The sequence below is a fragment of the Anopheles aquasalis genome, chromosome 3, assembly GCF_943734665.1.
Source record: "Anopheles aquasalis chromosome 3, idAnoAquaMG_Q_19, whole genome shotgun sequence".
Classification (NCBI taxonomy): Eukaryota; Metazoa; Arthropoda; class Insecta; order Diptera; family Culicidae; genus Anopheles; species Anopheles aquasalis.
In genome coordinates this window covers 11,870,035-11,897,500 of record NC_064878.1, presented here as the reverse complement: position 1 = coordinate 11,897,500, position 27,466 = coordinate 11,870,035, and the positions used below count along the sequence as shown (strand labels likewise).

At 46.6% G+C, this 27,466-nt stretch overlaps 6 protein-coding genes and 1 non-coding gene across 9 annotated transcripts in view; 5 read left to right on the top strand and 2 right to left on the bottom strand.

The window, feature by feature from the left end:
* The window catches only part of LOC126575440 (sterol regulatory element-binding protein cleavage-activating protein), a 9,485-nt gene extending 7,460 nt beyond the window's left edge, over window positions 1-2,025 (bottom strand). The window contains exons 1-2 of one of the 3 annotated variants that reach the window (XM_050236137.1): window positions 1,771-2,025; window positions 84-975 (exon numbers count right to left, since the gene is read on the bottom strand). In XM_050236137.1, coding sequence (XP_050092094.1) covers window positions 84-493 — 410 coding nt within the window. In that variant the 5' untranslated portion in view covers window positions 494-975; window positions 1,771-2,025. The remainder of the gene's footprint in view (window positions 1-83; window positions 976-1,770) is intronic. The other 2 variants (XM_050236136.1, XM_050236138.1) reach the window with 2 other exon arrangements.
* Window positions 2,026-2,531: 506 nt separating this feature from the next.
* Window positions 2,532-6,203, top strand: LOC126576405 (golgin subfamily A member 2-like). Its single transcript, XM_050237666.1, has 4 exons — window positions 2,532-2,573; window positions 2,864-4,384; window positions 4,453-4,689; window positions 4,755-6,203. The coding sequence occupies exons 1-4, from the start codon at window positions 2,532-2,534 to the stop codon at window positions 5,946-5,948; spliced, it is 2,994 nt and encodes a 997-aa protein (XP_050093623.1). The 3' UTR covers window positions 5,949-6,203.
* Window positions 6,204-6,536: 333 nt separating this feature from the next.
* Window positions 6,537-8,289, top strand: LOC126575117 (GDP-fucose protein O-fucosyltransferase 1). The gene is made up of 2 exons (XM_050235661.1): window positions 6,537-6,797; window positions 7,105-8,289. Exons 1-2 carry the CDS (start codon window positions 6,692-6,694, stop codon window positions 8,205-8,207), a joined length of 1,209 nt encoding a protein of 402 aa, XP_050091618.1. The 5' UTR covers window positions 6,537-6,691; the 3' UTR covers window positions 8,208-8,289.
* On the top strand, window positions 6,925-6,996 carry Trnae-uuc (transfer RNA glutamic acid (anticodon UUC)). Its single transcript has one exon. It is a non-coding gene; the product is annotated as a tRNA-Glu (tRNA).
* Window positions 8,290-9,126: 837 nt separating the features above from the next.
* LOC126577488 (CD109 antigen-like) lies at window positions 9,127-14,382 on the bottom strand. The gene is made up of 13 exons (XM_050239154.1): window positions 14,267-14,382; window positions 14,012-14,204; window positions 13,198-13,876; window positions 12,857-13,128; window positions 12,697-12,788; window positions 12,370-12,628; window positions 12,063-12,272; window positions 11,921-11,969; window positions 11,461-11,862; window positions 11,096-11,392; window positions 9,769-11,027; window positions 9,546-9,699; window positions 9,127-9,459 (listed from the first exon to the last, which is right to left on the bottom strand). Exons 1-13 carry the CDS (start codon window positions 14,329-14,331, stop codon window positions 9,374-9,376), a joined length of 4,017 nt encoding a protein of 1,338 aa, XP_050095111.1. The 5' UTR covers window positions 14,332-14,382; the 3' UTR covers window positions 9,127-9,373.
* Window positions 14,383-15,254: 872 nt separating this feature from the next.
* On the top strand, window positions 15,255-20,555 carry LOC126576403 (CD109 antigen-like). The gene is made up of 14 exons (XM_050237663.1): window positions 15,255-15,383; window positions 15,459-15,654; window positions 15,730-16,405; window positions 16,474-16,751; window positions 16,815-16,906; window positions 16,969-17,227; window positions 17,302-17,511; window positions 17,579-17,627; window positions 17,700-18,131; window positions 18,202-18,377; window positions 18,593-18,716; window positions 18,781-20,042; window positions 20,109-20,262; window positions 20,337-20,555. Exons 1-14 carry the CDS (start codon window positions 15,322-15,324, stop codon window positions 20,429-20,431), a joined length of 4,065 nt encoding a protein of 1,354 aa, XP_050093620.1. The 5' UTR covers window positions 15,255-15,321; the 3' UTR covers window positions 20,432-20,555.
* A 989-nt stretch (window positions 20,556-21,544) lies between these two features.
* LOC126577091 (CD109 antigen-like) lies at window positions 21,545-26,792 on the top strand. The gene is made up of 13 exons (XM_050238499.1): window positions 21,545-21,655; window positions 21,730-21,925; window positions 22,000-22,696; window positions 22,769-23,043; window positions 23,112-23,203; window positions 23,325-23,580; window positions 23,669-23,887; window positions 23,956-24,004; window positions 24,112-24,522; window positions 24,605-24,904; window positions 24,971-26,232; window positions 26,297-26,450; window positions 26,517-26,792. Exons 1-13 carry the CDS (start codon window positions 21,570-21,572, stop codon window positions 26,612-26,614), a joined length of 4,095 nt encoding a protein of 1,364 aa, XP_050094456.1. The 5' UTR covers window positions 21,545-21,569; the 3' UTR covers window positions 26,615-26,792.
* The last annotated feature ends 674 nt before the right edge of the window (window positions 26,793-27,466 follow it).

Here is a 27,466-nt window from a genome sequence, read left to right as displayed (position 1 = left end):
TAAAGGTATATGTTGCTCCATAAATTTCAGCGTCCTCTTTGATGTCTTCTTTCAATTTTGACAAAAAGAACCGTTTATCTTACCAACAGAAGATGATGATGGCAAGTGCGATGCTGGTGGTGGTTGTCGGATAGCTGGACAGGAACAGTCCATGTTTGTAGTAGATCTGTGAGACGCGCGAAGGAAGCGTTGTCGGCTGTGACCCTTTACGCTCGGGCCTTTCCTTGCCGGCAGCGGACAGTCCGCGATAGGTGGAGGTACCCGGTACACTGGACGAAGCAGCCTGTGCCAGCGGTGGCTTCCGGGTAGTGGTGGTCGCCATGGTGCCGTTTGCCAACCGCACCGGTGTCTGCTGCGATCGTTGATGGGGCAGATGATGATGATGCCCTTGGGGACTGGACAACACACGTTGCGTGGTTCCGTTACTCCACCCGCTTTCGCCGGATGAGCCCGAAGCAGGATACAGTGATTCCACACTGGAGGAGGCCGTCATGGCCAAACCGCGTAACAACGCGTCCTTTCTACTGTATGTGACCGCCTCTACACTGACGCTCTAGAGTCTAGATCGAGTTTATCACAACCGTTTTCTACTCCAATGTTTTGCGAACAACTGCCCGCCACTAGTTCCCTTTGTTGGGGTTCTTTTCTCTAAAAATAGACACAAGGAACACTGTACGAGTTGTTCGAGCATTGCATTTCACACCATACGACCACTGCCGGCGGTACACATGCGATTTGATGCAGGATCGTTCCTGGCCGAGCCGTCTCATGCACCATCATCTCGGTGGATAAGGTTTTGCGCCGGATCACTTGTTTTGGTCGCATTATCTTGACCCCGGCCAAGATGCACTCACTATCGCTCACTCAACACAATACACATGGAACATGCAGGTGGGTGCTTCACGATGCCCGTCGGAGAGTTTGATTTGTTCCCTTTAGGTTCATCACCTCCAAGATACGGTCAGCGGGTTAATGCTGAAATTAGAGAAGAACGAGAGCAAAATGATGATCGTGCGGGTCGTGGGTCTTTCACTTCACGTGAAGCAGGAAGCACCGAGGACAGAGGACACTTGCCAACCGGCAGTTTAACCAGTTACACCGTAATTGCAACACAATGGTGACTGCGATTCGATTAGCCGGTTGTGCTCCAGCACTCTAGATTAATTTCCGTATCTCTTTCGATAGGGATGAGGCCACACCAGACCTCAACAACGGAGGGCACGAAGTTTGTTATGGTTTTCCGGCGGAAGGGCAAAAAACATGGCAACCAGAGCGCCCCCCTTATTCCGGACATTCTGGAGCGTTAACGTCTTCTGCACGCGATACGCTGCTGTGCTGACGATGGTGCGTACAATGCGTAATCAGCGCGCTCCACTTATGCACCGATGCAGGGGCCTCACTGTACGCTTCCTTCCGCAACAAATTGCGCCGGAACGGAGTTACGGCGAAAGATGACGACCGCGAGGTGCAGGTGCTACGGTGGATGGTTACAAAATTACATAATTTGGTGTCCACATCATCGCACCGCTACCAGATCGTGTACGCTCCCATCTACCGGATCATCCCTGTGGGGCCCCAAAGCGTGTCTCGGCCGTCTACGAGTGCTCGTTGCTGCTCCGTATCGTGGTCGTCCTTCGTTCGTGCTCCGCCTGCCGTGTGTTATGTCGATAATTCTGCGGTGCGGTGATAATTGAGCTAACGGCCCCCCCTCTTCCCCACCAGCCTACAGCCTCCGGTCACCGCTCTCGGGCTCGTGTTACGTTCACTGACCGATACCGTGGACGGCGATCGGCAACACCGAAGGAAAACAACAACCAATCCTAAACTCACAGATTTCGGGCACAGGAAAAGGTGATTCACACACGGCACACAGTTCCCGGGGTTTTCCGTTGCGCCACTCACCGGGACCCGGTCAAAATGTATTCTTTGGTTACGAGAGAAGTCGAAGCACGATTTAGCAACACGATTAAAATGCGGCCCGCGGCAAAGATCCCCATTTTTCGATGTTCCGTTTTGCGACTCCAATTTTTATTATTTTTGTTTCTTGGAGCATACCGAAACGTCATTCGGGTTCCCCGTTGACACAGAACATTTTCTCGCTCCTTTTAAGAGTGTTTCTACACTGCGCCAAAATTTTCGCTGCCAAAACGAAACTTATAGGATTCCCATAGAAATCTTTCATATTCCAATAGGAATTCTATGGGAATCCTATAAGTTTCGTTTTGGCAGCGAAAATTTTGGCGCAGTGTAGAAACGGCCTAAGACTTAACAGGAGCGCGCGCCATACAAATTCTCTCCTGTTAGACAGTTTCTACACTGAGCAAAAGCTTTTGATGCCGCGTCAAAACTTATAGGATTCCCATGTTTTTTTTATTCTCATAGTTACGGCTCATACGCTTAGTTTCGCTCTGTGTACGCTATCGTCTAGAAACCCCGTAACAGGAGCGTGAAAATGTTCTGTGTCAACGGGGTTGTCATTCGGTGCAAGAAAGTAAACTCACAAACGAAGGGCATTCAAGCTAGTGAGAAAAATGGACAACAAGGCCGAAAAAATTGCTGCTGCGAGAATAAAGGTAAACAGCGACAACGAAAGCGATTGCGAAGAATGATTTTGGCCGGATTTGCAATCCCCGCCCATCGGTCCCTGGGCTGGATTGGGGTTTTGCGTGAGGAGAATCATTTCACTGCAATCCGGCCGGTCGTTCGGGATAGTTCTACGAGAGGTGCCTGGCGATATGTTTTGTTCTATGAGCCCCCCCCCCCCCCTCCCGTCGTCGGAACAAAACAAACGTGACACGTCACCGTCTGTCCCTCGGCGATCGGCGGACTGATAATCCGTGCTGTTCTCGTTCCCCCGTTGCAGCTGAAGCAGTACCAAACGAGGCGAAAGGATCGACCGGAGACGGAGACCAACCAGACGGAAGAAGAACCGACACCCCCCGATCGGACCGTGTTTTCGGAGCCACCCACGTCATCGGCCGCCTCGTCCACAACCAACGAAGTGGCCGCCTATATACCGCCACCGAATCAGCGACCGGAATCCGACAATCCGTACCGTACCACAACAGACCTTTCGCACTACTTTGCGGCCACCACCAGCAACGATGGGCCAGCCGAGTACCCGTTCGGTAACCAGCTATCGTCGGTGGCGGCCGGTGTTGGTGAACTGTTTGGAGCCGCTGAACCACAGATTGCACCGATGGCGATGCCCGCCACGCGAGAACCACCCGCGATCCCGATCGATGCGAACGTGTACAACATTAGCAAAATCTCCGACGAAATCGGTAACTTGATCGCAAATGCAAACGCCGACCTCGGGCCACAGAACACGATCCTCGAGCTGGAATCGGAAAAGGCCGATCTCGGGCGACAGTTAAACGCCGAGAAGCTCGAGAACGACGAGCTGCGATTGCGGCTGCGCAACAACCAGTCCCTGGTCGATGAGCTGCAGATCGAGATCGAGCGACTGCGGGTGGAGAACAGCACACGGGTGACGGTGGAGCTGGGACCGCTGCAGGAACAGCTACAGCTACAAATCCAAGCGGTGGGCGTGTTGGTTGGCGAAAAGGCGGAACTGACCTCTTCGCTGGCCAAATGCCAATCGTTGGTAAAGGAGCGGACGGTAGCCTGCGAGGAGCTGCACAACCGGCTAGTGGCCAGCGAGTCCACGGTAAAACAGTTGTCCCGCCAGCTGGAGGAAGTGCGCAGTGAAGGACAGCGGTATGAGCGGCTAGAGGAAACGATCGGCGCCCAGGTCGCTGAATATCAGCGGGAGGCCGAGCGATTCCGCAAGCTGCACGACGATCTGCAGGAAGACTTGGCCGAACTGCGACAGAAGCTGACCGTTCGCAACGAAGAGTACCAAGGGGCTCAGCAGGCGCTTGAACAGACGCGCTCGGATCTGGCACTGGCCCGGATACGGATCGATCAGCTGAGCGGTACCGATGCCGAGGGGCACGAGGACAGCAACGCGAAGATCGAATCGCTCACCCAGCAGAACATGATCAAGGCACAGCAGCTGAAGGATCTGCAGGAAATGGTGAAGCAAATCGGCACGGAGCGCGACCAGAGCAACCAGCAGTACCAGAGCTACGTGTTGCACCTCAACAAAGAGATCGCTAACCTTGCGGAAAAGATCGTGGAGCTGACGAATGAAAACAACAAGTTGGCGAAGAGCGAAGAAGCGGCCGTAAGATTCGCGAACGAGCTGGAACGCCAAATACAGCAACAGTTGCAGCGACAGCAAACACTGACGGAAGCGGCTCGAGACACGACGGAACCTCGCGATCACGAACGACATGAGGACGCGGCAGAGTACCGACAGAAGCTCGAAGCACTTCAGAAGCGCTACGACGAGCTGGAACGTGAGTGTGATACGTTGAAGGTAAATCCGTACCGCCTACAGACGAGGGGCACTGGGTGGGTTTAATATGAATCCGTTTTCTTTTGTAGGGCGGAATGAGCGCAAAGGATGAGGAACGGAGTCACTGCGAGACACTGTTGAGGCAGTCGGAGGAGCAGGTAGCGCTGCTACAGCTTACAGTCGAGCGATTGCAACTCGATAAGCCGGATGTGGCGAAACTGTTGGCGGAGATAGAAAGCGGAAAGGTGGGCGCATCGCGTGCCGTCACACAGAACCGTGAGCTGAAGGAGCAACTGGAGGAAATGCAGCGTGCATTCGTGCAGATTGTAAGTAAAAGTGGGGCGGATCACATTGGTTGGCGAGTGTTTAACGAACTGCTCTCCTTCCGCAGAGCAATGATAAACTAAACCTGACCGATCAGCTGCAGACCGAGCTGCATCTTGGTAAGGAAATGAAGGCAAACTACGGCCATCTCGAGACGGAGCTAGCGACCATCCGTGAACAGCTGCACTACAAGGACGAAGAGATGATCCGGTTGGCGCACGAGAACACCGAGCTGAGTAAGCAGGTGCTACAGCAGAGTCAGGAGATCGATCGATTAAGGTACTACGAATCACGCTCGAACGATGCGGCTACGCTGCAACGCGAGCTGGAAACACAGCGTCACACGGTCGAGGAGCTGGAGCGACAGCTACGCAGTACCTCGCCGCCATCCGAGCACACGAAAATGAATGGCGTCGAGTCCGAGGATGCACCACCGCGAGCAGCAGTGGCGACGGAGGCGGAAGATCGTGATGCGGAGCGGCATGAGATTGAAACTTTGCGGCAGGAAAAGGAAGAGCTGCTGCGCGCACTGAACCGTTTCCAGCAGGATCGTGCGACTGCCGGTAGTGATCCGGTAGCGGAGAACGAACGGCGAACCGGCGGTGAACGGTGTTCATCGATTGTCAGCAGCATCCCGACGCAGGAGGCGATGGAAAAGCTGCAGGCACGCTTCAAGCGTACGATGATGGAGGTAGCGGAGCTAACGGAGGAACGGCAACGGCTCGAGCATCTTGTGATGCAGCTGCAGGGAGAAACGGAAACGATTGGCGAGTACATCACCCTCTATCAGCAGCAGCGTCGCATGCTGAAGCAGAAGGACATGGAGCGTGATCTGCAGCTGCAGCAGCTGGCAGACGATCGGGAAATGATGAAACTAAAGCTCAAAGAGCTTAACTATCTCGTCCATCGTTTGGTGCACGAACAGCAGGGCAATGGTGGTGATGCCGGCGGTGTTGAGCACCATCATCATCATCACCACGATCACAGGCACACAGGCATTTCCGACCACGGTGTCGACGATAGGCCAGGCTCGCCTGCCAGCGCTACCCATTCCGGATCGGAACATCCTCCACCAACACCGGCAATCGAAGCGATCGCAAATGGAGAGGTGGACGAAGCGCTGCCAAAGGTTCAGATTAAAGCAACCGAAACGGCTGGCCGGATCCTATCGCTGCTGACCGACATTAAAGAGGCTAACATACCGTACGGTAGTGGGGTACAGCATTGTTCCTGCTGCTCCGGCCGGCTTGAAACGGTGTAAGCCCGTAGTCCACGACCGGGTGTGCCCCCCCGACCTCTGTTTATTGTCTCCTTTATGTCTACAAGTGCTTATACATACATAATTATGTATTTTATTGAACGGTTTCTGTTCCACCTGCGTTCCTGTTTCCATCTTCTCTTCTATTCATTCCCTAAGTCCGGCTGGTCGGTCCCACCCTAGCGGACCGGTATAAAGCCAACGACACATGCCTAGCACCGTTATTGGAAAAATAAAATAACTGTGTCCAACAAACAGCCGCAAATGGTTTATTTAATTTTACTTCAGAAAATCGAAAAATTCAAAAGAAACGATTATTCCTCGTTGGCAACACTTCCGGAACCGGCCTTTCTGAGAGTGTTTCTACATTGCGCGAACATATTCCCTGCAAGACGAAAGAAAGATAATCCTTATAGGATGCTAAGGTTTTTTGTAGGCTGCTAGAGAATTTGTATTGGCTGCTATAGCAGCCTATAAAAATCCTTAACATCCTATAAGGATTCTATAGAATTATCTTTTCTTTCGTCTTGGCAGCGAAAATTTTCGCGCATTGTAGAAACACTCTAACGGGTTGCCGGGAAACGCGCCGATAAACACATCGCCAAACCGCGGTTGAGATTCCCTTCTGCGGATCTGTTTTGGTGTTTTTCAGCTATTTTCCTGTTGCGATCGAATCGCGATAATGGTGATAAGGGTTTCATGAAAGGTTTTGATTTAGAAAAGAACCGTAAATCCCAGTAGTGGCGATGCTGCGTGCCTTAATTGCCCTGCTTGTTTTTGTCAACATCATCGAAGGCGGTCAACAAATCACGGTCGATGAGAATGGCTACATCATGTACTGTCCCTGCATGGGTACGTAATTAAAGAAAAGTGGAATGAAACTGCTAGCTTGCTGATTATACCAGATAGTTAATTGTTGTGAATGTTAAGTTAAAAAGTATTCAAGCTTAAGTTAGGTTTCTGTCGTCGTCTAAATATATCCCATATGGTCTAGTGGCTAGGATATCTGGCTTTCACCCAGAAGGCCCGGGTTCGATTCCCGGTATGGGAACATATGATCCTTTTTTTTTGTTATTGCTTTTCATAATTTTATGTTCCCTCTCATGTTGCTCAAAGTTGGTTGGTAATATACATGTATCTCTCTTTTTCCTCTCTGCAGGACGGTTCGGGAATCAAGCTGACCACTTTCTCGGCTCGCTCGGGTTTGCAAAAGGCCTGAACCGTACGCTCGTCCTGCCGCCCTGGGTCGAATACCGTAAATCGGAACCACGCTCGGTACAGGTGCCATTCGATACGTACTTTAAGGTGGAACCCCTGGAAGCATTTCATCGCGTGATCACCATGGAAAGCTTCATGGTTAACCTAGCGCCTAGCCTGTGGCCACCGGAGGAGCGTATCGCATTCTGTTACACCGAACGGATGGGGCTCGATGGTAGCACCGGTCATGGGTGTAACGCCAAGAGCGGTAACCCATTCGGTTCCTTCTGGGACACGTTTGCGGTCGATTTCGCCGGGTCCGAGTTTTACGGTCCGAAGCTCAACTACGACGTACACCATGCTGATCGGATGGCGGAACGGTGGAACGAGCGTTACCCGGGTAACAAGTGGCCCGTCCTGGCCTTCACTGGAGCCCCGGCAACGTTTCCAGTACAACGGGAAAACCTCGAGCTACACCGCTTCCTCCAATGGTCGGAACGATGGGACACCGAGGCGCGACAGTTCATCCGCGACAGCCTTCCCCGGGGGGCCTTCATCGGTATCCATCTGCGGAACGGCATCGATTGGGTGCGGGCCTGTGAGCATGTGCGCGAAAGCTCAAACCTCTTCTCATCACCCCAGTGCCTCGGCTACCGGAACGAGCATGGCCAGTTGACGGGGGAAATGTGTATGCCATCGAGGGACACGATCGTCCGGCAGTTGAAGCGTCGCATCAAGCTGCACCGTGAAACGTCACCGGACAATCCGATCCGGGCCGTGTTTGTGGCGTCCGATAGTAACCACATGGTGACGGAATTGGACGAAGCGCTGCGCCGCATGGAGGTAACCGTAGTGCGGCATCCCGATGCCGATCCGCATCTCGATCTAGCTATCCTCGGACGGGCGAACCACTTTATCGGTAACTGTATCTCATCGTACTCCGCGTTCGTGAAGCGGGAGCGCGACTCCAAGGGATTTCCCTCTTCCTTTTGGGCTTTCCCGACCGAAAAGCCTACCTCGAAACCGAAAACGCCGGACAGTGCCGGCCAGCACGAGGAACTGTGACCGCGTTAAGCTGCCAGCGGTTGATAGGTAACTTAATCTCACCGAATTTCGGAACTGAATAAAGAATACTGCAATTTTATCTCAATAACCTACGTGCCTTTGTGAATGTCCGAAGAGTTGTGACATGATGACTACTAGCTTGGTAACATCGATGGACGCATGTAGTATTGTTAGGGTTGTAAGGATAGTTGGAGCCATCTTGTTGGGCAAGGCATACTGTGGTGCTGACCAAACACTCCTACATATGAGATTCCTAATCCGCTTAGCTGTGTTCGCTTTGAGGATAACGTGAAGCCTCGGTGAAGCATCACTGGAACCAGTGCGCTGCCAAAGAGCAACTTTATTGCTTTTACAATTACCTTTACAGCAGCGTACTGGAATAAGTAAATGTTTCATTGAAGGAGAGTTACCGACGTTCAAAAATAATAAAGTAGCGCCGTTTATACGTTTTTTGCCAATTAAATGAATTCTAACAGTCATCACTCCATCGAAAAGATAGTGAAGCAAAGAGGATGTAAACTTTCTTTTGGTGTCGTCAATGCAAAATGCTGGCGCAGTTTAGTATATGGAAGTGTAAAAGTTTTTCAATTTCACTGCCGCGCTTTGTTGCAGAATGCACGCGAATTACACGAAGAACCGAGAATAAGAATCTACCAATCGTGCGAGCGATTGTGCAACCGTCTTAAATGCACCGAGGGAATCCTAGTGCAATATTCCTTCAGCATAAATTGATTGCCTGAACTTTGTAATTGCTTTTCAAGATGAGAAGTAAAGCACGACTGAGTAAGACAATTAAAAGGAGCAATTTAAATGAAATGGCAGCGAAGTGGCACAGCGCGACCAGAAGAGCGACGCAACACCGATTCGATTTCGATTGTTCACTTCCGTATCGACTGGATAAAAAAAAATCCTTTCTGAATACTAGAAAATCAAATCAACGATTTATTACATGGAATGAACAGGACATTCAGCTTCCTTTACTGAAGTCGATGGACTGTTCATTTTTGTGTTTCAATAAGATTGTTTTAACATTGATACAGTATAACACTGTTCAGTCGAGTTCAACGCTTGCGCGCCAACGCATGGTTTGCCCTCGCACGATTTCATTCGACTCTAAACATGTGATTGCCATGTTTGAAGACGAATTTGGCCTTTTCGAGAATCATCTAGCATGTTCCGGGACATTCTTCTCCTTCACAAATCTCGCAAATGTCCTGTTTGTCTCCACCGTACACTTTAATAGCGTTGTGATCTGGGAACAGAAAACAGAAACTTTCTGGGTAAACCACCGGAAACAACCGTTCACCGTTAAACAAACACTGTGCTAGTGCTACTCACTCGGTTTATAGAAATCGTGCACCTTGACATAGGCCGGCCTTTGGAGTGCCACCTTGAAGCGCCTGTACGCAGTGATCTCGAAACAGTTGTTCTCGGCACCCATGTTGTCGTAGTACAGCACAGCAGTCGTAGCACCGTAGAGGATTTCGACTTTCTGCAAGTTCGATTGTCGTGCTCATAGTTATAGTACCGTGTGAAACCATCGGCCATGCTGTAGGCTTACCTGGATCGGGTTGATGCCAGGTTGTTCAACAATCAAGCTATCCTCTGTTACGTAGCCACTCGGGAAGGTCACCTCCACCAATGCCATGCTCGATCGCTCATCCGCAAGCCTCGCTATGAAGCTGGTGCAAATGTGCAACTTCAAGACAGCATCCGACGTCGAGTTCAATTGGTTTACCGTCAGGTTGAAGCGGTTTTTAAAGTTCAGCAAATCCAATCGATACTCGTAGGCCACCTGCAACATTCCGAAACCAAGACCAGCGATGTCCAACGTCAGCTCCGACACGGTGCTTGGTATGCCACTGTAATGTAGTTTGTCGATATCGGTCGAGGTAACGCGGAAGTTGGTTTTGGCGCCTGCATAAGTCAGCTGGATAGAGAAGTCGTTTCTTGACGGTGATATTTGCTCCGCCAACTTCGTCAATGCCTGTAACCCGATGAAGGTGTCCTGGGTGTGCGCAAAGCTACCGGTGGAGTATTGCTGGTCTACCAACCACCGCATGATGGCAACACCATCCACATACTTCCCGGCCCGGACGAAGGACAAAAGCGCATACGCGGTGGTTTCGATTTGGTTCGAATCTCTAGGCCAGTGGCGCTTGGCATTGCTTTCAGTGGAATGCTCTATAAGTCTATTCAATGCGGTGTTTTTAAGGGGATGATCGTTCAACCACAGAGCATAGGTAGCGATGGAAAGATCGTACGGATCGGTGATGTTCTCCAGGTGATTTGCGATATACTGCATACCACGTTTGATGACTGTTAAGCGTTTGTATACTTCGTTTCCTTGCTCAAGAAAGGCAATCAGCACGTATGACGTCAGGGCGATGCTTTGCCGCGATCCAGTCTGCATGTCACTGTAGAAGATCGGACCAACTTCGACGAACGAACCGTTCTCTTGCTGTCTGCCGGATAGCCAGTCGAAGGCCTTTGACAGCATAGCTTGGTCTATCTCATTTAAGTACTTTGCTGCCGGAATCATGGATTTAGCGACGAATGCTGTGAGAAAAACGCTTCCTCCCTGATCCTTCCAAACACCAAACGAACCATCTCGTTGCCGGAATTGCATTTGCTTCTGGTAGCATCGCAGCAGCAGTCTGGTTGCCTTTTGCATGATGGTTGTTTCTTGGGAGCCGATCGTCGTTAGATAGTCCAGCACGATAACGTTGGGCACGAAATGTATCATATTCTGTTCACCACTGCCGGCTGGACTGCTGAGCAGGTTACCTAGGTTTTTCACGACCTTCGACAGGACATTAGCTGAAAGTTGGAAGTTGGAAGTTCGCGCGTTGAGCAATCTGGACACACCCATTCCGGTTCACACTTACGGATAACGAAGAAATCGATTTTCAGTGAACTGGGATCGGCTTTCTTATTGGTTTCCAGCTGGAAAACAATCGATTGATTAAGATATGTTTCATGCGAGAAGAATCTCGTGATTGATTTGCGTTTTACTAAACTCTCTGGTAAAACACGGACGATCTTTTCCAATCCATGCCTCTCAAAACGTATCGAAGAGGTTTCCACGCGAACGAGCATTTCCCCGAGATGGCGTGCTTTCACGAGAAACGAAACCGGAATGCCAACGTCCGGTGGAACAATGTATGTCTTGGTGTAGCTTGCCTCTGAGGATAGTGGATAATGAATATTGCACGTTTGCCCTAAAAAAAAACCCGGGCTTAACCCTGCTTACCTCCCGCAGGTCGACCAACGAACTCAATTTGGTTCGCCACGTTATGCAACGTCACATCAGCAAAATACTCAGCTCCGAGCGTATTGAACAGTGTAAACTGTAGCAGTACCGCTTCGCCGCGCTTGATCGAGTACGGTAGGTTGTCGACGATGTAGAACTGCCGCACGGTGGTGAATTGGATGGGCTTTTTCATCATTCCAAGTCCACGGACTGGATCGATGGAGAATCCGGTCACGTGCCAGGAAGTTGTTGTATCGGGTACCGTTTCTATCAACGTGCTGCTTCCTGCCCGAGGTATAGTGATGTTCTTCCACATCCAAGACTCTAGGAAGTTCGTCCTGAAAGGTACAGGAACGGTGGAACTCCTGCCCAAAACTCCTACTCGGCCCGTTTTGTCCTGTACTGCAAAATGTAAAGAAAAATGTCCAGTATGCGTGTTGAAACATTACGCACTACGTACCTCTATTTATTTTAAACTCATCCAGAGTGCGAACGAACAGACCCATACTCTTTGGAATAGTTAAAGAAAATGAAAAAAATGGCACAATGTTTATTCCTTTTGAACTTCGTGAAGTAACAATTTGCTGTACCGGCAAACTTACATGAAAATGCTCAAAATCGTTCGTTTCCGTCGTATGCAGTTCATCGATAAACTTCCAAATGTCTTCACGAACGATGTCATGCTCTTGGCCATGCTGCAGTAAACTTTGGTCGTACGATGCTAGAGCTACGTATGCCCTTTGGGGACCGGTAACTAACAGTTCAATTTCACTTCCGGGACTTACTTCGTCCTCTTTCAACCGCAGTTCAAACTACGAAGCAGCGTAGATGAAAATATAGAAAAGGATAATAATGCAGAATGATTATGTAGTTGTTAATCACGTATGCTCTCCAGCTAGCATTCATTACGTTGTTTGAAAACTCTTCAAACTCGATATCGGCGTAGTCATCCACAATGATGTTGTTAGCTACTGTAACAACGACAATTTTCGATCTGGGCACCATTTTGCCCGACGCTACCAACTGGAACCGGTATTTAGATAGCTGGTTGAGGCGAATGAATCCTGCGTCGACGATGCTTCGCTTAGAAACAACGTAGTACGCTAGAAACGCCATGGGATCGGAGCAAGTGACGTCGATCTTGAGTTTTTGGTTCAAGCTAGTGTTGCTGAAGAAGAATGTTATTCGAACGGTTATTATGTGAACTAAATAAATGATGTTGCGTCAAGATACTACCTGGAATTTGTTTGAATTTTAATGTAACTGTCTATCTTCTGCTCCATTGGTTTGATAGTCTCCAGCAGCACCTCCTGGTGATCGAGAGACACCTGAAAGGACCAACCGGCCAGTAAATGAGCGACAAAAGGACACTCGTTAATATTATTCATCTACCCACAATGATATCGATTGGATCCGTTAAAGCGGCTGGATCAATCGGCAGTTCGATAGTGCCAGTATCATCACTGGTGTAGCTTCGCTCGGAGTCTATGGCCAGTTCCATTCCATCTACTCGCACATGTACAGTAACTCCCTTCGCTGGAGTTCCATCATGGTTTTTAGTCTTCAATTCGTACGGGAATGTTGAGCCGTCAGGACGATGCTTCATTAGCGTTACTTGATATTTGCGTTTGTACACCGTAAAGTGATGTTCCTTGGTAACCGAGCGATCTGAAATGGTAAAAAGCCGAACATCAACCTATCTGCGCTCTGTCGCGGATGATCATGTTGATGCACTACTTGTGTATTGCTCGATGAAAGATACGTTCACTTTGAACTCCTGCTCAGTGTCTTGAATATATAGTCCGTTGGCGAAAGGGAGGTGAACCTGCAGTAGCCCGTTTACATCATATTCCTTTGATAGTTCCAAATTGTTATCTTCGTCATAAAGCTGAACCTTCGCTCTACCGATAACGGGTTTGCCGAAGTAGTAGTTGGCCGCTATCGTAAGATTGAGCGCCTGGTGTTCTTCGAGTGGAACCACCGTAGGGTGAACGTGCAGCTCGAACGTGGATAGTACGTACTCCTTCACTACGAACGATTTGGAAACCAATTCTTCATTGTTTGCCTCGACTTTTATGTTGTACTTTCCCAGAAGAGGCGATGGAGCTATGTCCAATTGGCCTTCAAACACTCCGTTGTACAGTGGCGCATTGGACCATTTGCGAATGTTGTTTCCGACCGAGTCCTGTACGGTCACAGTCACCATTCTGAGGTCTGATGGTGGCTTCAGATCGGGATCCAGCACAATCACACGGAACTGAACGCTATCTCCTGGTTTGTAGACGGGCTTGCTGAGTTGTATCAGTCCCGAAATGGATTTGGGTATGTACTCCAGCTCAACTTCTTCATTGTAGCTGAATCCAGCCAAGCTATTGATGCTAAGCTTGTAGTAACCGGCAGCTACATTACCAGGAATCTGTGAATACGAGAGAAGGAGGTGGACGGTGAGGAGAAGAGATGGGATGGGAGGAAAGAAGAAAGGAAGAGAGACAAAAAACAGAGATTAAACCAACCCGCAACGAGTTTCATACTGGCCAACAAACAAGTGTACCTCAAACGTTATCATCTTGTTTGCTCGTCGCACAAACGCTGATTTGGTGAGGTTGAGCAGCGTTCGTCCTGCCCCATCATGACCGTCTAGCCGTACCAACAGATCCACTTTGCCCTGTTTCTGCTGGATATTGTTTAACACCACCGTGTAGTTGCTGCTGGGACGTATAGTGTTCGGCCCAACAATCAGCACTCTACGTTTCGGGATGCAAACAATTAATGTTGTGGTTTGGGTTGGGAGAAAAGTTGTACTCACGCTTGGCACACACTTATCAACGACAGTAGTACTGATGCCGCGCAACAGCCTTTGTACAGCAACATTTCCTGTTAGTCTGCGACTAAACACGTCTGCTTCTAGATTCAATCGCTACGGCACTGCACCGAGAGACGATCGCAGAGCACATTGGCGTAATGATGAACAGTCGGGGAATTCCCGCGTTGGAGCTTTGCTCGCCTTACGACGGGGTGTTATCAGGGGGACGGGTGAAAGGTCATAATAGCATTACTGAACAGCATACTTGCAAGCCGTAATGGGCAGCGTTCCGATTATGTTGCTGATTAGGTCCGTTGCTCGCCATGCAAAATGTGCCAATCCGGATGGTGGAGGCTTAATGTGCGCCTCACCGTTTCGTTTCTGCCAGGGATCTAGTGATAACCTTACTGGTTCACTGCACACGCTTTAAAGGCCTCTTTTTTCCGGGGGACTTACAAATGAGCGTTTGCCTCAAAATCACCGGCTAAAACCAATACAAGGATGTTGAAGGGTAGTTATGAAATGTAATGTTGATTTGGATATTCTTAACCATAGATAAATTAATCCTAATTTAAGTTGTAGTAATTATTTATATTAAAATCAATAAAATAAAAGCTTCATACGATTTTTATTAGAAGTGTTCAAAACTTTCCAAGAATCACAGATGAATTGTTTTGTTGCGAGTCAGTTCTCTTTTTGAATTATCCTGCTTTCATGTGTCATGGTTAATATACGGAAAAAGCCCGAACGTTAGCATGGCCATGGGATTAAGATGAAAATAAAGACCGCTTGCGTAAAAATAAAAACTGGATCAGAAGAGAAACCACTTTCCATTTTTTTCTTTTATTATAAAACCAAAACATATTGAAAACACCTCTTCTGGAGGTGCATTAGCAAGTCATGGGGAAACTCAGTGCCTTATCAAGTCGGTTTTTCCCCCTGGGCCAAGGCTATAGACCGATAAGGATGATGGAACCATTGAGCCCGAGAATGCGCATCGCTCGGCATAGTCGTGATTGGGTTATTAGTGGTAACGGTTGTGCGATTCGTGAGCAAAAATGTGGTCGCGCAAAAGCTTCAGCTTTTGTATGGTGCTAACACTAATCGGTTTCACCCAAGCGTAAGTATGAAGCAGTGGCAGCGTTGAAAACAGTGTAAATGAGGGAAAAACCGTCTGTTAATGACTGATTCCCAGATTATTGATTGTTGGACCCAAGTCCCTGCGTGCCAATCGAGACTACACGGTGGTGGTCAGCAACTTCTTTGGTAAAATGGCAAAAGCAGATTTATTCCTGCGTTTGGAAGGTCACGATGACGAAGGCCACACGCTGCTTAGTCTGAATCGGTCCATTGATGTGCGCCTAAATACAAACAAGATCACATCCTTTAAGGTAGATCAAAAGTGGAACACGGTCGGTCTCGTTTGGTTAAATACATTTTATTTTGCACTTTCCACGTCGCTGTAGATTCCGCCTATCCAAAGTACTGGTAATTTCAAAATCACAATAGAAGGAGTACGAGGATTCGTCTACACCGAAGAAGTTGAGCTGGAGTACATACCCAAATCCATTTCGGGACTGATACAACTCAGCAAGCCCGTGTACAAACCAGGAGATAGCGTTCAGTTCCGTGTGATTGTGCTCGATCCCGATCTTAAACCACCATCAGGCCTCAGAATGGTGACTGTGACCGTACAGGACTCGGTCGGAAACAACATTCGCAAATGGTCCAATGCGCCACTGTACAACGGAGTGTTTGAAGGCCAATTGGACATAGCTCCATCGCCTCTTCTGGGAAAGTACAACATAAAAGTCGAGGCAAACAATGAAGAATTGGTTTCCAAATCGTTCGTAGTGAAGGAGTACGTACTATCCACGTTCGAGCTGCACGTTCACCCTACGGTGGTTCCACTCGAAGAACACCAGGCGCTCAATCTTACGATAGCGGCCAACTACTACTTCGGCAAACCCGTTATCGGTAGAGCGAAGGTTCAGCTTTATGATGAAGATAACAATTTGGAACTATCAAAGGAATATGATGTAAACGGGCTGCTGCAGATTCACCTCCCTTTTGAAGAATTGATTCTTTTTGGAGAACAACAGGACTTCAAGGTGAACGTCTCCTTCGCCGAGCAACATACAAGTAATGCATTAGCACGAACATCCGCGACGGTGTGCCGACAGTTTCATTTTCTGTTTCTATCATTCCAGATCGCACGGTTACCAAGGAACGCCAAATTACGGTGTACAAACGCAAATATCAAATTATGCTGGAAAAAGAGAGCCCTGCATTCCGCCCCGGCTCACGATTCAAATGCCTTCTGAAGGTTGAAAACCGAGATGGAACCCCCGCGAAACGGGTTAATGTGTTGGTGCAAATGTATGGTCTGGGGTTATCAAACCCAGAGCAAAGCTATACGACTGATGATGCAGGTGAAATCAAACTGCAACTAAATCCATCCACGTCTGCAGAGTATATTCAAATCACTGTGAGTAGCTTCACAAATTTATATTGTCTTTGGTCGATATTCTCTACGTATATGCGTTTTCAGGCATCAATTGACGATCAAGAGTTGTTCGACGAATCTATAATCAAAATGGAACGGAATGTGGAAAAGTTCATTGCAATCGAATTAAAGGACAGGTAGTTTCTTGGCTCAATTTCGCTGACAGTGCAGTCAGTTAACCGTTTGATTTCGTTTGCAGATATGTTGCACTCAACCATGACATGTCATTCAAAATCACTTGCTCCGACCAGTTGAAGTTTTTGGTATATTACGTTATCTCCAAAGGAAATATCGTGGACTCCGGTTTTGCTCGGCCTACCAGGGTGTCCAAGTACACCCTGATTCTAAAGCCAACGGAAAAGATGATGCCTCGAGCGAAAGTTGTCGTTGCAACAATAACCAACAACATTGTTGTGTTTGACTACGTTGACATCGAGTTCCATGATTTCCAGAACAAAGTAATTGAAAATTGCACGGAATCATATATTTATGACTGGCGTTTACTAAACATTATCACTTCTCCTTTGGGCAGATTGATATAAGAATCGAAGAGCCCCAAATCAAACCGGGAAAACAAATTGAGTTGAAATTAAATGGACATCCCAAAACATATGTAGCACTGGCGTCCTACGACGAGAGCTTACACCAACACGGTGATGGCCATGATATCATGCGCGAAAATATATGGAAGCTATTTGAAGAATTCCATGGGGTACCTCTAAACGAACACGACAAGATTCATGTAAGTCAATGTCGAAACAGATAACAGTTCTATTCTAATAATATCATGTATCGTAATGCATTTTCAGAGTATGGGTTTATTTGCTAAGACAATAGACGATGTGACAATAGATACAGGCAAGTAAAAAGTGCCACATTGTTGCTTAAATCTGGATGTTCGTAACTGGGTTTCTTTGTTTGATGTTACAGCCAATGACAAGTCAGCTCGTAATGGTGAAGCTGGTGGAGGGGGAACCGGGAAGAGTACCGGGATAGATCTGGTGCAGAAATTAATTCAATACAGAACCGACTTTCGGGAGTCTTGGTTATGGAAAAATATCACCCTACCTCGATCAGGCCGTACTCAACTGATAGAGCAAGTACCTGATACAATCACTTCCTGGTATTTGACTGGATTCTCCATCGATCCAGTGCAGGGCATTGGAATCATCAAGAAACCGATTCGCTACACCACTCTGCAGCAGTTTTACATCGTTGACAACCTGCCATATTCGATCAAGCGCGATGAAGTGATAGCCTTGCAGTTCACTCTGTTCAATACACTCGGCGCTGAATATATTGCTGATGTAACGATGTTCAATGTAAGGGATGAACTTGAATTCATTGGTCAACCAGCAGACAGTAAGCGAGCTTACAGAAAATTCGAAGCCTAATTGTTTCTAACAACCACTTCGATCTTCTTTCTTTCCAGCCAAAAATTACACTAAAAGCGTGTCCGTTCCACCGAACGTCGGTTATCCGATTTCCTTCCTTGTGAAGGCAAAAAAGCTTGGTGAAATGATTGTCCGAGTAAAAACATTGATAATGCTGGGCCAGGAAAGTGACGCGATTGAAAGAGTAATTAAAGTCACGCCTGAAAGCTTGATGGTAATGATATCCTGTGGTTTCACTAATTATACAACACGCTTATACTCTGCTCAACTCTTCATTCGTATCTTTTTTTTTATTTTTTTTTGATATCCTGTGGTTTCACCAATTATACAACACGCTTATACTCTGCTCAACTCTTCATTCGTATCTTTTTTTTATTTTTTATTTTTTATTTTATTTTTATTATTTTTTTTATTATTTTTTTTTTTTAGATAACAAATGTGAACTCGATGTTCTTCTCCTTCAACGAACCAAAAAGTCAAACGTACGAAATAGTGATGGATATCAATAGGAAGTTTGATTTCAATTCGGTTAAAATTGACTTTTCTCTCACTCGTAAGTGTTTATACAAAGTTTTAGTCGTAGTTAACCCAATCTAAGATTGTTTCAAATATTTCAGCGGACATCCTTACGGATGTGGTTAGCAACTTGCAAAACCTGCTGGCTGTGCCGTCTGGTTGTGGAGAGCAAAATATGGTCAAATTCGTGCCAAACATCGTGGTGCTGGATTATCTTACAGCAATTGGATCGAAGGACACTACTACTTTGAACAAGGCAAAAAGCTATCTGCAGACCGGATACCAAAATCAAATGAACTATCGGCAAACAGACGGTTCTTACGGTGTATGGCAATCTTCTGGAGGCAGTGTATTTTTGACAGCTTTCGTAGCAAAATCAATGCAAACTGCGGCGAAGTATATCTACGTGGACGAGTATCAGGTATCTCGAGCTTATGATTGGTTGTCTTCGAAGCAGCAATCGGATGGCCGGTATATCGAAGTAGGATCAATCGCTCACCGAGATATGCAGGGAGGACTGCGAAATGGAATAGCGCTGACAGCTTACGCGATGATTGCATTTCTGGAAAATGAACAACAAGGAACAAGACATCGCACCGTAGTCGAGCGCGGCATGATGTATATTGCTGATAAACTGGAAGGAATGACAGACTCCTACGACCTAGCAATCGCTACTTATGCCTTGTGGTTGAATAAGCATGGTAGGAAATCACGTGCACTAGACAAACTGATTGGACTTTCGCAAGAGACTGCAAACGGTACCCAACGCTACTGGCCGAGGGGTGCGCATGAAATCGAAACCACTGCCTATGCGCTGCTATCGTTTGTAGAAGCTGGAAGGTACATTGATGGCATCGCAGTCTTGCGCTGGTTGGTGAACCAGCGATATACAACGGGTGCTTTCCCTCGCACCCAGGACACATTTGTCGGTTTAAAGGCGCTGACGAAGTTGTCGCAGAAAATTAATCCCTCTAAAAATGACTACAATATGCAACTTACGCACGAAGGTGTGAAAAAGGAGTATCGCGTTGACACGAATAGTGTTGGAAAGTTTATGTTGGATGATCTACCGCAAACAACCAGAAAGATATCAGTGAACATCGCTGGTCAAGGATCTGGGTTCATACAAGTGGCTTACAAGTATCTCTTGAACCTTGTGAACTTTGAAAGTAGTTTCAAATTGGCCGTCAACAAATCGGACACAGATTCCGAAGCTGTTTTGAAGTTAGACATTTGTGCCAGCTTCATACCCAAACTATCGGATCAGCGCTCGAACATGGCACTGGTAGAGGTAAACCTGCCGAGTGGCTACATAACGCGGACCGATCTCATCCAGCAAAAACCAGGCATCAACCCGATAAAGGTGAATGGGTGCTTTTATTCCTTGTGAGAACAGCAAATAACAGTTTTGATGTAAATGATTTTTTAGAAACGGGAGATCCTCTACGGGGCCACGACTGCTGTGCTATACTACGACAACATGGGCGTCGAGAGTAACTGCTTCGCGATCACTGCCTACAGACTGTTCAAAGTGGCTTTAAATAGACCAGCTTATGTGAAAGTGCACGATTATTATCATCCGGGTAAGTAGAACATGAATAAATCTTAATTTGTGTTTGGAATTTGTACATTTTAACCGTTCCCTTTTTATTCGTAGACTTCAACGCGATCACGATATATGAGACCACAAGACAAGAGGTGTGTGACGTCTGCGATCCAGGAGATTGTCCACCGTCCTGTGCAAGCGTTTGAGCACATCTTCCGATATGCTATGACGATGACGTTCGTTGAGGGAGTAATGGATCTTTTAAGCTAGAGGGATCAAATAATAAATATACAAATGCAGCTGTTAGAAGCATAATACTGTGTTTATGTTATAATTCGTTTGTTCCTCTTCGCCGATAATTTTACATTGGTTTACCTTATCAACATTACAGGACCGGGCTTTTTATGGCGATACGTTTTTGTTTCACTTGTAATTTCGGTTTCTGTCGCTCCGGTAACACTTTATCCGGTAACTTGCTTCATTCGGAACATCGCATAATAGAAAAAGGTATTGTTTGTGCAGATCGTCCTTAAGCGGAAGGAGAACATAACACTTTTGCCCCTTGAAACTGTAATACAGTCATTCATCATCAAAATTTGAATCAAATATTTCATAATATAAGCACTGAATTTATGTCAATGCTGCCTTTCTTACAAGGATTGGTTTTTCATGATGCTACATAGAATATTTATTATAAAGATGATTATAAAGGCAGTGTTTTCTCAATGGATTCTACTTCTGACTGTCTCAATGGATTCTACAGCAAACATACACGTACGAAAGAAACTGTTAATAACACGATTTTAAGGTAATTTATTTCACAAAAATCATTCGGATTACTTATTACCTAGAGCGTCTTGTATGCATTGCTTTTTGTGACATCCAAGGTTAATGTTTTCGCCCACCACTTGAATGTTTGAAAATATCTCAGCTAAAACGGTGAAGACACCGGATCTCGGAGTGTCTATCAGCACACACATTCCAGCGACGATCACTAATCCATACTAGCTTAGAACATTTGAGACTAAGTGTGGTGCGGAGATCAACCATAAGATTTAATCTCGTTTTGATAGCATATTGCAAAATAGGCAGTTCGTAGCAAAATAAGCAGTATGTGTTTGAGGTTTCCTCTTTGTCGAAAATATTGTTCTGACGAGGCTCGGACAGCACAATTCTGCCAAACTCCGACTTGTGACCCGGGTGCGCCGGTTATCAGCGGCATAACCGGCATGGGATTTCCCTAACGATTATCTGCTACATTAACCTGGCTGAACTTGTGCGATGATAAGGTTGTTGTGCATTACTAGCTAGCAGTACGGACAGTTGCGTTGGAAGCTGCTGTGGATGCGGACGTTTGAATCTTGGGTGATCAAAATGTCGTTCCGTACGGTAATTTTTTCATTTCTGATGCTCGTTGGTTTTAGCCAGGCGTGAGTATGATCATATTCTCCGGGCAATACAGGCAATGTTCATGGCGTATGGCGATTTTAATTGTGAATTGCAGAGTACTGATCGTCGGGCCGAAAACATTTCGTGCTAATCGAGACTACAAGATGGTGATTCACAACTTTTACAAAGGAGCGAATAAGGTTGATCTGCTGATGTGCTTGGAAGGCCGTGATGAGGAGGGAAACATTCTGCTGAACATTACCAAATCTACTGACGTACGGAAAAATACAAACAAGCTGGTGTCCTTCAAGGTTGGTTGAATCTGCGTGACGTATACTGGTCTGGTCCAATATCGTTTGCGGAATATTTACTGTTTTGTTCACAGATGCCCGAGCATGTAACGCCCGGCTATTATAAACTCACAATCGATGGCCAGAATGGTTTCGCGTTCAAATCGGAAGCCGAACTGATCTACCTGAACAAAACCATTGCGGCGTTAATACAGTTTAGCAAACCCGCCTACAAGCCCGGAGATAGCGTCGAGTTTCGTGTGATTGTGCTCGATCCCAATCTGAAGCCACCTTCAGAGGACACGATGGTGAATGTGACTGTAAAGGATTCGATCGGTAACATCATTAGTAAGTGGTCCGATGCGCCATTGTCCAATGGAGTGTTAGAAGGGGAAATGGATTTGGCTACTTCACCTCTCCCGGGAATCTATAGTATCGAGGTCGAGTCAAACGACGAGCAATTAGCCTCCAAAACGTTCGAAGTGAAGGAATACGTATTGTCCACGTTTGATGTAAATGTCTACCCAACAACAGTACCTCTCGAAGAGCACAAGATGCTCAATCTTACGATAGAGGCCAACTACTACTTTGGCAAACCCGTTATCGGTACCGTGAAGATGCAGCTCGTTGAGGAGAATGTTGTTTTGGAAAGCAATGCATCCATCGGCCCATCCATCAGAGAGTGGGATGTAAATGGACTGCTGCAGGTCAGCATCCCTTATGTTACGGTTTTAAATAACGTCGACGAACGGAATATCAATTTGAACATTACTTTCACCGAACAATACACAAGTAAACGCACAGCAATCAAATGGTAGGTAGGGAGAGTTTTACGCTAACATCCGCTTGTTTTCACACTTTCAGATCGTACGGTTACCAAAGAGCATCAAATAACGGTGTATAAACACAAATACAAAGTTACGTTGGAGGAGAAGAATCACGAATTCCATCGTAATGCGCCGTACAAGGCTACTCTTCTCATTGCTAACCAAAACGGTACGCCTGCTGCTGGAGTTGCTGTGCAGGTGCAAGTGGATGGTCTGGATAATGCCATGGTTTTGAACAGTACTAGCGATAAAAAAGGGTTTATCGGTTTGTATTTTGAACCCCCCGCATCTGCCGATGCAGTGAATATTACAGTAAGTAGAATCGTATTTTTTACCTGTGCATTATGTTCACCACTTTATTCAATTAAAAAACGCGTTAGGTAACAATCGGCGAGGAACGGCTTCTCTTTGAAACGATCAAAAAAGTCGAACATTCAGTAAATGGGAATATTGAGATTGAGTTAAAATCACCGTAAGTAATGCTACAACCCCTCGTCAATTATATGTACGAGCCCTTGCATTCCCATACGCTACAGCGTGTTAAATGTTCTAAATCCATGCGAATGTTATGATAACACGTCTCCCATTTACAGTGCTCAGCTGAACAAAATGTTAAAGGCGGTCGTTAAATGTTCAACAAGGGGCAGCTTTTTCGCGTATTTTGTGATTGCAAAAGGCAACATTGTGGACTCTGGCTCGTACAGTCTCGGCCAGGTGACTAGACACTCGATCCAGTTCAATGTCACCGAGCCCATGGTGCCAAAGTTCAAACTCGTCGTGGCGACCGTATCGAACAACATTATTGTTTACGACTATGTGGATGTGGTGGTTAAGGAGTTTTTAAACAACGTAATGAAAGATGAAGGGCGAGACTGCGCCTTTGACGAAAAGAGCTGATCAGTAATTACTGTATATTATGCGTTACGCTCTATTGCAGTTCGATATCCGTATCGTCGGAGACAAGAGCGATACATTTAGACCGGATAATCAAATCGAGTTCAACTTGCTTGGCCGACCCGAAGCTTACGTTGCGCTGGCATCATACGATAAGAGTGTGCTGCAACATGGTAGTTTACATGACATTGGACTAGATGATGTTTGGAGGGTATTTGAAGGATTTCATACGCCTGAATCGAACAAATTCGATGTGTTTCAAGTAAGTAGTTCAAGTCTCTTATACCATTTTTCGCCAACTTTGGGTAACATAGCTTGTTTAATCTGCAGAGCATGGGTCTATTTGTTCGAGTATTGGATGAACTGCCACTCGAAAGAGGTAAGTGAGGCTGAGTGATGTGTTGGCAAACCCTAGGCATCTATCTATTTATCTACTATAGAGAGGCTTATACTGAAAAATCGATTACCTCTCCACATTCCTTACAGCACCGCTGCGATCATCACGAAAGACAGTGCCGCTCGGTGGGACTGCTGAACCACAGCGATTAGTTGCGTACAGAACCGACTTTCCCGAGGCTTGGTTGTGGAAAACCCTAGCCCTGCCAAGCACGGGACGAATCACAATTGTTGAGCAGCTGCCTGACACGACGACCTCATGGTATCTGACCGGTTTCTCCATTGATCCAGTGTACGGATTTGGTATAATCAAGAAACCGCTGCAGTTCACCACCGACCAGCCGTTCTACATTGTCGACAATTTGCCGTACTCTGTCAAGCGCGGTGAAGCGGTTCTGTTGCAGTTCACGCTGTTCAATACACTCGGTGCGGAGTATATGGCCGATGTAACGATGTACAATGTAGCGAATCAGATCGAATTCGTTGGTGCGAAAACGAAAGGTGAGAACGAAATGACAAAAGATGAGACCCACCTGTCTCTGGCGTACTGTAGCTCTTCATTCCTTCTATGGTTTTGTTATAGGGAACATTTTGAAAAAAACCCTGACCGTCCCCCCAAACGTTGGAGTTCCAGTAGCATTCCTCGTGAAGCCAAAGAAGCTGGGAGACATGGTGGTCCGGTTGGAAGCTTCAATTATGATGGGTGCGGAAAAAGATGGGGTTGAACGGCTTGTCCGGGTGTTGCCGGCCGCTTTGGTGCACACACGCATGATCTCGAATCTGGTCGCTCACAAAACATACACGAGTGAATTAATTGACATTCCTCTGGATTTTGGCAGCGAGCCTGAAGTTGATTCCATTGTGATCGACTTTTCCGTCACCCGTAAGTATCGATACGTGCTAATGGTGCTCTTGCTGTTTCCACTGGCTGCTCTTCTCCTTCCTGTAGCGAGCGTTCTTACCAATGTGATCGAAAACTTGGGCAAACTTTTGGCTGTTCCGACTGGGTGTGGGGAGCAAAATATGATACGCTTTGTGCCCAACGTGGTAGTGCTGGACTATATGCACGCTACCTCGTCGACCGAGTACGCCATCATGGAAAAGGCAAGGAGATATCTGCAAACGGGATACCAGAACCAAATGAGGTATCGTAAGCAGGATGGTTCGTTCGGTGTCTGGAAGCATGGTGTCGGAAGCATCTTTCTTACCGCGTTCGTTGGAAAGTCGATGAAAACGGCAGCAAAGTACATCTATGTGGATCAATACCAGATGGGCATGGCCTATGCTTGGCTAGCCTCGAAGCAAAAAACAAACGGTAGGTTTGACGAGGTAGGCCCAGTATTCCATACGGACATGCAGGGTGGACTGCGTCATGGGCTAGCGCTCACATCCTACGTAATGATTGCATTCCTCGAGAATGCACAACAAGCGGCTAGGCATCGCACCGTAGTCGAGCGCGGGATGAGGTATATTGCAAGCAACATTCACGCCACGAGCGATGTTTACGATTTGGCCATCGCAACGTACGCCTTGTGGTTGAACAAACACAGCGAGAAATCCCGTGCCATAAACCGACTCGCCGAGCTGTCGACGGAGCAACGGAATGGCCAACAGCGCTTTTGGTTCAGACAGTCAAACCAAATTGAAACCACCGCCTATGCGCTGCTAGCTTTCGTGGAGGCCGACCGGTACACCGAGGGAGTTGCCATTATGCGCTGGTTAGTGAACCAGCGGTACGCAACGGGAAGCTTTCCACGCACCCAGGATACGTTCGTCGCGTTGAAGGCGCTGACAAAGTTAGCAGAGAAGATATTTCCAAAGGCCAATGACTATCTCATCCAGCTGGAGCATGCACAGGAGAGAAAAGAGTTCACTGTCAACTCTGCAAACATCAGCTTTGCCTCGGCTGAAAGAATACCGAATACTGTCAAAGACCTGAAGGTGACATTCACAGGTACCGGGACAGCTCTGGTGCAGGTCGCCTACCAATACAGCACAAATTTGTTGCAATCCTCCAATCGGTTCAAGTTAGAAGTCACTAGAAAACACACCACTTCCAGTTTTGTGTTGAAACTACTGATTTGCAGTAGCTTTGAGCCGGCGTTGTCGGATGAGCGCTCGAACATGGCGCTGGTAGAAGTGAACTTACCGAGTGGATACGTAGTGGATGGCAAATCCATCAGCGAGGCAACGACCGAGAATCCTATAAGGGTAAGTGTTGCTTCAGCAATGTGGGAAGCGCATGAGTTGATCGAATTGCATTTTTTTTTTACAGGAAAAGGAAATTCTGTACGGTGCGACGTCGATCGTTCTGTATTACGACAATATGGGCAACGAACGCAATTGCTTCGTGGTTACGGCTTACCGACGGTTCAAGGTGGCCCTCCGGCGACCGGCATACGTGAAGGTGCACGACTATTACAACCCAAGTAAGTTGACACCACTGTGGCAGGGAATGTTAGTGGGTGGTAACTTATTTTTCATATCATTTTTAGGCTTTTACGCTATCAAAGCGTACGAAGTGGACCGACAGGAGCTCTGCGACCTTTGTGACAGTTCCGAGTGTTCCTCTACATGCCATCGAGGGTCTTAAGATTGAATGTGCTTGATTTCAGAAAAATAAACCTCATTGCAAGATTCTCATTGCAACTAACCGCAAAAGTATGCTGACGAGAAAATGCAGAATCATATTTCGGAACGCGTTAAAAATAAAATTGTACACATTAACGAAATGCAAAACAATAAAAGGTTTTGCAGAACATAATGTTCAAGAATGGCTAGAGGTTTTATTACGCGCTACACCGTCTTAACACACGCATAAAATGTTAATTTGGGTCCGAAAAGGCTCGTTTTTGACGTTTTTTTGTAAAGAAACCATTCAGCTTAATGTTTTCATAGTGATGTTTTATTAAAATACAACTTTTCGTGAATATTTCGTTGTACGCTGGGGAAGTTTTGTTAGAAACTTCAATCATGGCATCAATTTTACGAAGGCGTGACTTCGAAAAGGTACTTCTTCCGGTGTCCATCGTAACTTCGTGGTGGGTTAATTGATATTATTCTGATAGACTATAAGGTTATATGGGTAGCCCCGTCGAGTTTTTTTTCTGTTGAATTTCTTACTTTTTGAGTTTTGGTAGATTTCTTTAAAAGATGAAAAATCTATTATCAGACCGGGTTCGTCGCTTAAATGGGCAAGTCTTTTGATTCAAACCAAAAGCGGCTAATTTTTGACGATTTGTTTGCAGAAAACTATCTTCCTTTACATATTTTTGCAAATACCATAATTAACTGCAACTTTTCAAGTATATTTGGTCGTATTTTGGGGACGATTTATTAAAAAACTTCATTAAAAACAATTTTTTTCCCGATTTTACTTAAGAAAACGAGTTTTACATCAATATATTTTTTGCCATATATTTTTTTTGTGAAAACTTAACGGGGC

Coding starts and splice junctions, on each gene's coding strand:
- LOC126576405 (XM_050237666.1), top strand. CDS start 2,532: ATGGACAACAAGGCCGAAAAAATTGCTGCTGCGAGAATAAAG. Junction 2,574..2,863: donor TTGCTGCTGCGAGAATAAAG/GTAAACAGCGAC, acceptor CCCCCGTTGCAG/CTGAAGCAGTACCAAACGAG. Junction 4,690..4,754: donor AGCGTGCATTCGTGCAGATT/GTAAGTAAAAGT, acceptor CTCCTTCCGCAG/AGCAATGATAAACTAAACCT.
- LOC126575117 (XM_050235661.1), top strand. CDS start 6,692: ATGCTGCGTGCCTTAATTGCCCTGCTTGTTTTTGTCAACATCATCGAA. Junction 6,798..7,104: donor CATGTACTGTCCCTGCATGG/GTACGTAATTAA, acceptor TCCTCTCTGCAG/GACGGTTCGGGAATCAAGCT.
- LOC126577488 (XM_050239154.1), bottom strand. CDS start 14,331: ATGTTGCTGTACAAAGGCTGTTGCGCGGCATCAGTACTACTGTCGTTG. Junction 11,028..11,095: donor AATCGATTTCTTCGTTATCC/GTAAGTGTGAAC, acceptor TCCAACTTTCAG/CTAATGTCCTGTCGAAGGTC. Junction 9,700..9,768: donor CTGGCATCAACCCGATCCAG/GTAAGCCTACAG, acceptor TCGAACTTGCAG/AAAGTCGAAATCCTCTACGG.
- LOC126576403 (XM_050237663.1), top strand. CDS start 15,322: ATGTGGTCGCGCAAAAGCTTCAGCTTTTGTATGGTGCTAACACTAATC. Junction 15,384..15,458: donor CTAATCGGTTTCACCCAAGC/GTAAGTATGAAG, acceptor ACTGATTCCCAG/ATTATTGATTGTTGGACCCA. Junction 16,406..16,473: donor CTTCGCCGAGCAACATACAA/GTAATGCATTAG, acceptor CTATCATTCCAG/ATCGCACGGTTACCAAGGAA.
- LOC126577091 (XM_050238499.1), top strand. CDS start 21,570: ATGCGGACGTTTGAATCTTGGGTGATCAAAATGTCGTTCCGTACGGTA. Junction 21,926..21,999: donor ACAAGCTGGTGTCCTTCAAG/GTTGGTTGAATC, acceptor TTTTGTTCACAG/ATGCCCGAGCATGTAACGCC. Junction 23,888..23,955: donor ACAAATTCGATGTGTTTCAA/GTAAGTAGTTCA, acceptor TTTAATCTGCAG/AGCATGGGTCTATTTGTTCG.